Here is an 11139-nt window from a genome sequence, read left to right on the forward strand (position 1 = left end):
AGAGGAGGGGAAGAGAGGGAGACAGAGGGGAGGTAGTTCAACTTACTACTCTCGGGTTAGTAAAGAGGAAAGGCGGAGAAGGATGAGCCCGTCTTCTTATCTCACACGCACAGATGCACGGCTAGCCGGCATCTTGCGGGTCTGATCTGTGAGGAGGAAGCGTGTGCTCGTGAGCATGCGCACGGGAGTGCACGATGAGAAAGAGAGAGAGATGAAGAAAGGAAAGATAAACAATCGGGATATCATGAACAGCTTCAGTCCTGGTTCACAATAAAAACACAAGCAGAATTACACTCCCAGCTATGCTATCTGCCTAACCTGCCCAAGACTTACCTATGGTGTTCTGGCGAGGAGTGTTTGGTGTGGCGGAAGCTTGGCCCAGCCGTGGCCAAGCTGTGTTGCAGTCAGCATTTTGGTGGGGAGATCAAAGGCGTCGCTCTGATCTCGGTCAGGTTCTCTGCGTCCAGAAAAACCTCGGCTCTTGGAGGGGTCCACGTGGAGGAAAAGGGTCGGTCTGTCCGGACTGGACTCTGGTTTCACCTGCAGGAGGAGGAGGAGGGGGAGACCAGAAGCTGCAGCAGCAGGCTGAGTGGAGCTGTGGCAGCGGTGTCCTGTTGGTGTCTCGGTCCGCTCCAGGGACAGCTTCTGTCTCCTCCGCTGGGGAGAGGGGCACCGGTGGAGGAGAGGATGGTCCCAAAAAGTCCCGGCCAGCGGGTCCGTTCGGTACCGGGTATGGACTCTATGCACAACTTCACCACTTCCTGAACTTCAAGAGGCTCCTTGTTTCCTGTCTTTCATGATAGGACAAGCTGATTAATGCAGGTGTGTCTGACCTCTGGAACAACTTCAGAATTGAAGAATTGAATTGACTTCCAAGTCAATTTGCTATGGAAAAGCATAGATTTCATGGACTGAACAAGTTTATGAAAATTCCACAGCTGTACAAGAAGCGTTCAGCATACGTCAAAGAGGTGATTGAAAGGGGATATGCTGAAGCTGTACCTCAGAAGCGCGGTGTGAAACTCTGTATTGACGGAGACAATGAGGAAAGAAGAGAAGCTATACAGGTGTCTTCTGAGAAGCAGAAGATAGCAGTCATGTTTCCAGAGAAGAAAGTGGCCCACAGCAATCTGAAACAGAAGCAGCGGATTGAAGCGCATCCAAGTGTGTTGTTCAAGAAACACCCGGATGCCACTAATAAAGAGCTTAAAGATGAGCGCCATTGTTATGCCCTCCTGCAAAAACTCAGCTTGCAGGATGACAGCCATCTCAAATTCCTTCTGAATGAAGCAACATCACAGTCGACTGATGTTCACCTGAAGCTTGCAGATGTTTATAAGAAGATCAACACAGAGAGGAGCTGCTTCTCCAGGCAGGTGGACAAGCTCAGTTGCAGACATGAGGATGATGCTGTCAGTTCACGGTCGACTTGCGATTCCAGCTGAAGCAGGTGCGAAGATGTTTCAAGGACCTGGCAGCTGTGCTAGACAAACTGAGAGCTGAGTTTCAGACCGGAAGGAAATGGGAGGAAGAGGACCGCACAAGGAGGTCTGAACTTCAGAGAAAGCAAAAGGCAATCACCAAACGTCACATTGACGTAAAGAATTCAATGGATGAAAAATTGGGAAAAACCTTTTCTTTGGAAATGGAACAAGAGCAATCTGGATGGAAAATTCATAGAATACTGATGTGTGCATAAATGCTCTCCATCGGTTCAGCAGAGGAAGAGGAATCTTGTAGCTGGTGATGTTATTCATGTCATCATGGATGTCTCAGGTTTTCGTGGTGAAAAGTATTAGAGTTGTCATGGCAAATGGGGTCAATTTCTCTGTCAAGTTACAGACGAAAACTAGTGTGATGGAAAGACCTGTGACAAAGCTGTGTTTATTGCATGACATATAAACAACTATGGTTTGTGTTATGATTTAAGTTGTTTTATGTTATGGCTACTTCAATAATCTATGTTGGAATTGTTATGTTTATGCACCAGTAACAATTAGGGGCTGGTGTGTTGGAGTCAATTAGCACCGGAAGTATAAATAGGAAGTGATCACGGCCTGACAGGTGTTGCTGCCCGTGAGAGGAAACACGGTTTTGACCGCTGTCGCTGCTGCCTCGCCATCGCTGTGTGGTTCATGTCCTGTGGTGAAGTTTGTGAGACTGGAAATAAATGGACAGATTTTCAAAGACGCAAACGATCGCCTCCGCTACATTATTCACTCCATTCAAGTGCCAGCGTGTCAGCCGAAAACTCCGGGTAGAAGCCGTGGGGGCTTCAAGCGTACAGAAACCTCAGAGAAGATCAGTCTGGAGGATTGCAACTGGGAGAGACCTAAAACAAGCAGGACACCAGACCTAGAGGGCCGGGATTGAGAAGCCTTGCTATAAATCAATATGTACTTATGGAAGTAAATGTCTGTGCATTTATATATTACTTCGTAAACACACACACACACACACACACACACACACACACACACACACACACACACACACACACACACACACACACACGAATAAATGATGTTCATACAAGAGGCTACCTGATGTTTTCGTGTTATTACAGGGAAGTTACAAATGTTGTAAGAGATGTGGAAAATAAGATCAAAAATGAAGATAAAACTTACATATATTTGTTAAAATGAGCTCCTGGGTGGTGAGACTGCTGACATCAGATGTGTAAGTGGGACAGTAAACGTATACTGACACTAACAGTTGGTAGGAATCTAAGATTTCTGGGGCTAACAATTGAAATTCCATAGAAAATGCCTGGGGTCATTTTTGACCCCACTTAAGGAAAAGTGGGGTAGTGATACAAAAACTGCAATTTCTTAAAATGTATGAAACATTTTAAAAAAATGCAAATGAGTTTATGTAACAAACATGTTTTATAAGGAACGCGTGGAATATCAAAGTATAAAAACCTTTACTGTCAAAGATATTGAAGAATAATGACCCTTGGGCTCATTTTTCACTCCACTTCTGCATCCAAGAGTTAACACCAAACACACTCTTTAAAGGGGCTGTATCATGCAAAATTCACTTTTTGTATATATTTAACCTTGTTATATAGTTATGTACTCACCAAAAACACAAAGCATTTTTTTCCTTCGTGCCTGTGCTTTTGAGCTTTCCTCGTTGTTGTGCTGCTCAGAGAGGCAGCCCACGCTGAAGTACGCTGTCAGTCAAAGTCCACAGGGGGAGAAGCGGGATTTTCAGTGAAACAGAGTGTTTTCTCTTCCAGGTTTCAGAATTAGCCCCAGAAAATCGTTTATTTCACACAAAATTACTTTTCCTTAGCGCCAAAAATAGACTAATACCATGTTAATGCCATTTCTAGGGTTTGGACTAGCAAAAAAAGCATGATACAGCCCCTTTAAAACCTCAATTTCTTGTGGCAATCAAGCAAAAGGAGAGTTGAAATTTAAAGCTAGGACAGATGATGTTGTCCAAAAGCACTTTTTGTCATACTGAGTGAAATGCTCGTTGCCCCCGGGGAGAAGTCAATACATTATGTGGACGGAAAAAGGTGCGGAAAAAATCTGACAACTGTAGCGGCCAAAGGACAGTAAAAACTCCGACCAATCGTAAAGCGCGGACCGCTCTTTGGGAACCAATCAAATCCCTTCACCGTTCTACCAGCCCCCTGCACGTACATTTCAATGGCGTGCACTGGCCCTGGTTCAGTGCGCGCGCGCGTTGCCAAGGCGCTCTCGGTGCTCGCGGCTCGCGTAAAAAAATAGAACGAAGCGGAGTGGGCGCGCTGCACTCCTATGCGCGTTGTGTGCGGGCAGTCAGAAAGGTTAATAACATTGGAGGCGATCACAAACTCCGTGCGCGCGCGTGTGCGGCGCTTCCGCATCCAGTGCGTTCGCTCCCAACGACAGCTCCTCCAATGGGGTGGGAGCTGGGCGGAGCCTTGGGGAGATGCTATATTCGTGCTACATGCTAGTTTTCCAAGATCGCCGACCCTCGCATTAAATGTCCTTACTCTAACAATTTGGCAAAGTTGGATATTATCATATGGGGACATGTGGCAGGATATTTTTGTATTTTTTCAGAGTCGGGTTTTGTAGCATTGAATTGATATCATTGGTCAAATGATGTCTGCATGAATCAATAACTGTACACTGTGGTGTCCATGTGGGGGGGGGGCGTGTTCTCACATTTGAAGGGGCGGGGAGGTGCAGTGTGTGAACGGTGGATGTTATAAGGGTGGAAGTGATCCTTCAAATGTGGGCTTCATGTGATGACAGCTGTCAGTTCTGTGCATGAAAATAAACGACCATGGACTCCACTCCCTCAGTCTCCTCTTTTGCTACCTCCACAACACAACAACATAGTCGGACAATTAGACAACAAATAACTGAAGTAGTTCAGTGGGATATAAAACATGTAATTCATTATATGAAGCCCAATTTGATTAAGTTAAACCTTAGTTTGAAAAAGACTCATGGTTTCTACTCTCTTGACAAACAATGAGCAGAGGCTTCAATGCATTGATATCATTAACAGTAGTTTTTACTGTCAAAATCATTAAACACTAATATGATACAATATGATGCGATACAAAACAAGCCTTTAGTGAAGGAGTGAATCACTGAGAAGGTTCACAATAAAAGCTTCTCATCATGCTGGAATCTTTCCCTCCTGACTAAAAGTGAAGCGACGGTCGACTCTGGACAAGTGGATAAAGAACGAAGCTGTAATGGAATCACCTAAGGATGTATTGAATAGGAGCTGGAGCAAGAGCCTGATGTGTTGTTACATAACCAGTCCTGAAGTTTGTGTTCATATGACTGACAGTCACTGTGTTCATTCATATGTATTCATTATATTGAATTATCGCTAAAATGGAATGACTGTGATCCAATGAAGTTTGCAGGAATCTACCTTTTACTGTAATTTGTTATCGGAGTCAAGAAAAGAGGGACTTTTTGATAAATTATTTCATGTTTATGAATTTGTGTCAAGGTTTCCAGTTGATTTGCTGATATTTCCATGTCGTGTCTGCATTGTTTCATCGAACTCTTCTGTCCCGCTGACTGTGTTCAGTGTCACAGGGTGCTGGAGTGACAATACAATGCAATCAGTTGTTCATACATATAAATTAACGCAAATGTTTTTACTGTTACATTTCTTTATGGATAGTATTTTTAATTCAAATGGAATTAATTACTTTTTTTCAGTAATCAAATGGAGAAACATATATTTCTCTGTACTGGTAGTTTGAGGATCTTCATAAAGCTGACAAGCAATGAAACCAGTTTCCACAATTGACGCATTTCAAAATCTCATTCAAACACTGTAGAGAGCAGGAGCAGACATTCATCCATCCATCCATCCATCTTCAGCCGCTTATCCGGGGCCGGGTCGCGGGGGCAGCAGTCTCAGCAGGGATGCCCAGACTTCCCTGTCCCCAGACACTTCCTCCAGCTCTTCCGGGAGGATCCCAAGGCGTTCCCAGGCCAGCCGAGAGACATAGTCTCTCCAGCGTGTCCTGGGTCTTCCCCGGGGTCTCCTTCCAGTGGGACATGCCCGGAAAACCTCCCCAGGGAGGCGTCCAGGAGGCATCCTGAACAGATGCCCGAGCCACCTCAGCTGGCCCCTCTCGATGTGGAGGAGAAGCGGCTCTACTCTGAGCTCCTCCCTGGTGACTGAGCTCCTCACCCTATCTCTAAGGGAGCGCCCAGCCACCCTACGGAGGAAGCTCATTTCGGCCGCTTGTATCCGGAATCTTGTCCTTTCGGTCATGACCCAAAGTTCATGACCATAGGTGAGGGTGGGAACGTAGATTGACCGGTAAATCGAGAGCTTCGCCTTTCGGCTCAGCTCCCTCTTCACCACAACGGACCGATACAACGACTGCATCACTGCAGACGCTGCACCGATCCGCCTGTCAAGCTCACGCTCCATCCGTCCCCCACTCGTGAACAAGACCCCAAGATACTTAAACTCCTCCACCTGGGCTAGGGTCTCTCCACCAACCTGGAGAGGGCAAGCCACCTTGTTCCGTTCGAGGACCATGGCCTCGGATTTGGAGGTGCTGATCCTCATTCCTGTCGCTTCACACTCGGCTGCGAACCGCCCCAGTGCATGCTGTAGGTCCTGGTTCGATGAAGCCAACAGGACAACATCATCTGCAAAAAGCAGAGATGCAATCCTGTGGTTCCCGAACCGGACCCCCTCCGGCCCCTGGCTGCACCTAGAAATTCTGTCCATAAAAATGATGAACAGAACCGGTGACAAAGGGCAGCCCTGCCGGAGTCCAACGTGCACCGGGAACAGGTCCGACTTACTGCCGGCAATGTGGACCAGACTCCTACTCCGGTCATACAAAGAACGGACGGCCCTTAACAAGGGGCCCCGGACTCCGTATTCCCGGAGCACCCCCCACAAGACACCACGAGGGACGCGGTCGAATGCCTTCTCCAAGTCCACAAAACACATGTGGACTGGTTGGGCAAACTCCCACGAACCCTCGAGCACCCTATGGAGGGTATAGAGCTGGTCCACTGTTCCACGACCAGGACGAAAACCGCATTGTTCCTCCTGAATCCGAGGTTCGACTATCGGTCGGATCCTCCTCTCCAGTACCCTGGAATAGACTTTCCCGGGGAGGCTGAGGAGTGTGATCCCCCTATAGTTGGAGCACACCCTTCGGTCCCCCTTTTTAAACAGGGGGACCACCACCCCGGTCTGCCAATCCAGAGGCACCGTCCCCGACCGCCACGCGATGTTGCAGAGACGTGTCAACCAAGACAGTCCCTGCACATCCAGAGACTTGAGGTACTCAGGGCGAATCTCATCCACCCCCGGTGCCTTGCCACCCTTACCAACCACCTCGGTGACTTCAGCTTGGGTGATGGACGAGTCCACCTCTGAGACCTCAGCCTCTGCTTCCTCCACGGAAGACGTGGCGACGGGATTGAGGAGGTCCTCGAAGTATTCCTTCCACCGTCCTGTGATATCCCCAGTTGAGGTCAGCAACTCCCCACCTCCACTGTAAACAGTGTTGCCGGAGACCTGCTTTCCCCTCCTGAGGCGCCGGACAGTTTGCTAGAATTTCTTCGAGGCTGACCGATAGTCCTCCTCCATGGCCTCCCCGAACTCCTCCCAGACCCGAGTTTTTGCCTCCACAACCGCTCGGGCTGCAGTTCGCTTGGCCTGCCGGTACCCGTCAGCTGCTTCGGGAGTCCCATGAGCCAGCAAGGCTCGATAGGACTCCTTCTTCAGCTTGACGGCAGCTCTCACCTCCGGTGTCCACCACCGTGTTCGGGGGTTGCCACCACGACAGGCACCAGAGACCTTACGACCACAGCTCCGGGCAGCTGCTTCGACAATGGAGGTGGAGAACATGGTCCACTCGGACTCAATGTCTCCAACCTCCCTCGGGACATGAGAGAAGCTCTCCCGGAGGTGGGAGTTGAAAACCATGCTGACAGAGGGTTCCACCAGACGTTCCCAACAGACCCTCACAATACGTTTGGGTCTGCCAAGTGTGTCCGGTTTTCTCCTCCGCCAGTGAATCCAGCTCACCACCAGGTGGTGATTGGTCGACAGCTCTGCTCCTCTCTTCGCCCGAGTGTCCAAAACACGCGGCCGAAGGTCAGATGACACGACAACAAAGTCGATCATCGACCTCCGCCCTAGGGTGTCCTGGTGCCAAGTGCACTTATGGACACCCCTGTGCTCGAACATGGTGTTCGTTATGGACAAACTGTGACTAGCACAGAAGTCCAATAACAGAACACCACTCGGGTTCAGATCAGAGAGGCCATGCGATCCAATCACCCCCTTCCAGGTCTCACTGTCGCTGCCCACGTGGGCGTTGAAGTCCCCCAGTAGAACAATGGAGTCCCCAGTCGGAGCACTGTCTAGCACCCCTCCCAGGGACTCCAAGAAGGCCGGGTACTCTGCACTGCTGTTCGGCCCATAAGCCGAAACAACAGTGAGGCACCTATCCCCGACCCGAAGGCGCAGGGATACGACCCTCTCGTTCACTGGGGTGAACTCCAACACATGGCGGCTGAGCTGCGGGGCTATAAGCAAACCCACACCAGCCTGCCGCCTCTCACCACAGGCAACGCCAGAGAAGTGGAGAGTCCAGCCCTTCTCGAGAGGTTGGGTTCCAGAGCCCAGGCTATGTGTGGAGGTGAGCCCGACTATATCTAGCTGGTATCTCTCAACCTCCCTTACAAGCTCGGGCTCCTTCCCCCCCAACGAGGTGACATTCCATGTCCCTAGAGCTCGTCTCTATGTCTGAGGATCGGGTCGCTGGGCACCCTGCCGTCGGCTGCCACCCAATCCACATTGCACCCAGCCCCTACGATTCCCTCGGCGGGTGGTGGGTCCACCGGAGGGTCGGCCCACGTTGCCCCTTCGGGCTGAGCCCGGCCGGGCCCCGTGGGCAAAGGCCCGGCCACCAGGCGCTCGCTTGCGAGCCCCAACCCCAGGCCTGGCTCCAGGGTGGGGCCCCGGCTGCGCCATACCGGGCGATGTCACGGGCCTCGATTGTAATATATTCATAAGGGCTATCTTATATATATATATATGTATGTATGTGGCTCCGTAAACATAGACAAAAGAAATTAAAAGAAGAAAAGATGATTATAGGTTGTATTGTATTCCATTTTCTGAGACATGTTTGACATACAAATACATTCATGCTGGAAAGTTATTGGTGAATTCTCTTATCTGGTCTCTAAATTAATGCATTTCTCTTTTAACTTTTAAGACAGACTCATTTGTTCACTTAGAATGGTTAATACAGTCTTAAAGAAAGACCTTTCTTATTAAATTCAGGACAAAGGCATTTGAGTCTTTTGTTGAGCAGGATTTGTAAAAAAAAAAAAAAATGAAGTCAGATAAGAATCTCTCAACAGCAAAGGGCGAGCTTTGCGTAATTTACAAACAAATGGGAATATGCCAGAGCACGATGTATCGTTCCACTTCTTGTTGCTGCTGTAGTTAGTCATAACACATGACTCTACTACACTATTGCTTGGCTCTCCCGTATTCCAAAAGACAAAGTTGACTCTGGATCCATCAGACCACACGTATCTTAAATCCTTATGAATGTCATTGAGTCCAATCCAGGTCCATCCTTGAGCCGGGTCAAAGTTCCCAGTCAGTGATTTGACAAAGTTGTGTTCCTCCTCACTGTGGATGGACACCAGGTTGGCTCCCAGAGACACACAGTAGAGTTCTGCATCAGCCCAGGTCTTGTCTGCAGCGAAGTACCGATAGCAGCGGCCATTGAAGCTGTACCAGAACAGTGGACAACCGCCGCGCTGGAGCTTCATGTTTTTCTCCTCCAAGGGAGCCGCAGCACAAAGAGCGAGGAAACACAAAAAGAGGAAAAACATCATGTTGATGTTTCAAAAGTCTCTGAGTGAGAAGGCCTTGATGTCTTGCTGGAGCTGTTCAGAGCCGTTTGAGGAGACTGAATCACACAGAGGAGAAAGTCTTTTATATCCCTGAGAGAGGCGGAGCTGCACCGAGAGAGCCTTGTCAACAGCTTTGATCAGGTCAATAAAAATTGGTGATCAAATATTTTTCTAATTTTCATTTTTGAACAATTGTCATTTTAGGTTATTTATTGTAAACATTTATTTTTTCCCGTAGGTTCTTCTGGTACACACAAACCAAACTCAGAAAAAAAAAATGGAATCAGATAAACTTTTGTGAGATCTCAGGTGTTTTCTCAGAAAACTCTGGATATTAGTTAAGAATTACACAGAGATTTCTTGTATCTTATCTTAATAATCTACTAGGCAAATCTGAATTTCTTCATTCTTGAAAAAAGGTAACTGGATGGGGTGACCTGTATTTTTGTCTGTTGACTGAACTACATAGGCAAGTCATTCAAAGTTCATCTGATAGCTCCATAAAAGTAACGTTTCTCACAGAGATAAGCGATATATGCCAGAGTTAATAGCACTAAACCTGCTGACCGTTTTCAGACCGGTTGATGTTCTGGTAAAACTTATCTGTTTGAAAAACATCACATAATCTGTTCGTATACCACATATCAGATTATATGATGTTCAATGATGCTTGGCTGGACACACTGACACGTTTTAATTTTTATAGTTTCCTCCAGTACACTAATAACATGTTTTATGCAACAACAAAGATGTAAAAACTCAAACATGACAACTTTCCTTAGTGGATCAAATCCAACCATTAAAAAACATGAACATGTTGACTGCTTCTCACTGTAGTCTTGGTTACGTTTAGTCAAACAATCTGAGCACAATTTTTTAAATTATTTTGTGCCATTTTATATTTCCAAATATACTGCAGCTGTGGACTAGTGGGGAGCGCAGTCGTCTTTCAATCGAGAGGTTGTTGGTTTGATTCCTGTCTCCCCCTGTCTACATGTCGCAACCCCCCAGCTATGGGTTCTATTTCATCCCTACTGATCGCCAGAGGCGGTGCTTAAAGCACTGGAATGTTCCTTTCGCGCATGCGTAGTTCGAGTATGTGCGAGGGGGTACCCAAAAGTTTCCGGAATTTGGTCATAAAATACTAATAATAATGAGTTTCGACTTCTGGCCGTCAGACGTGCTGCAGGTAAGCCTCGTGCATATCTGTGAAAAAGCTGAGCTCCCAGAGTTACACTGACGCCTGTCAGGCGCTATTTATAGTAACAGAGTGCAGCAGCGGTCTGCGCTTTTTCCAAAATGGCGACATTGACTGGGAAGCCAGAGCAGCGCGAAAACATTAAATTCTGCTTTTTGCTGGGAAAAAACAGCAGCAGAAACACTCACCTTGTTGCAGCAAGCCTACAAGGATGATGCTCTGGGGAATAATCAGGTCCATGAGTGGTTCAGGTGGTTTAAAAATGGCCAGATGTCCGCGCGTCAGGTCCGCTCAGCCATGAAAACAATGCTGAGCTGCTTTTTTGCTGTCCAGGGTATCGTCCACAGCGAGTTTATCCCTCCAGGTCAGACTGTAAATCAGGACTACTACATGGAAGTCCTCAGACGGCTCCGTGAGGAGGAAGAGGCCCGCGTAGTGGCGGAGTGGAGCCCGGTTGATCCACCACCACAGTGCGCCGGCGGACACGGCGCTGCGCGTCACGCAGTTTCTGGTGAGGAATGAGATGAATCTCCTCTCCCATCCGCCTTATTC

The 11139-nt window shown here is 48.0% G+C and overlaps 1 protein-coding gene across 1 annotated transcript; it reads right to left on the bottom strand.

Annotated features, from left to right (window-relative positions):
• Positions 1 to 333: 333 nt before the first annotated feature.
• On the bottom strand, positions 334 to 9436 carry LOC115409800 (lactose-binding lectin l-2-like). The gene is made up of 3 exons (XM_030121075.1): positions 8884 to 9436; positions 963 to 1074; positions 334 to 540 (listed from the first exon to the last, which is right to left on the bottom strand). Exons 1-3 carry the CDS (start codon positions 9369 to 9371, stop codon positions 334 to 336), a joined length of 807 nt encoding a protein of 268 aa, XP_029976935.1. The 5' UTR covers positions 9372 to 9436.
• Positions 9437 to 11139: the final 1703 nt, after the last annotated feature.

Source organism: Salarias fasciatus, chromosome 22 (genome assembly GCF_902148845.1).
Source record: "Salarias fasciatus chromosome 22, fSalaFa1.1, whole genome shotgun sequence".
NCBI lineage: Eukaryota > Metazoa > Chordata > Actinopteri > Blenniiformes > Blenniidae > Salarias > Salarias fasciatus.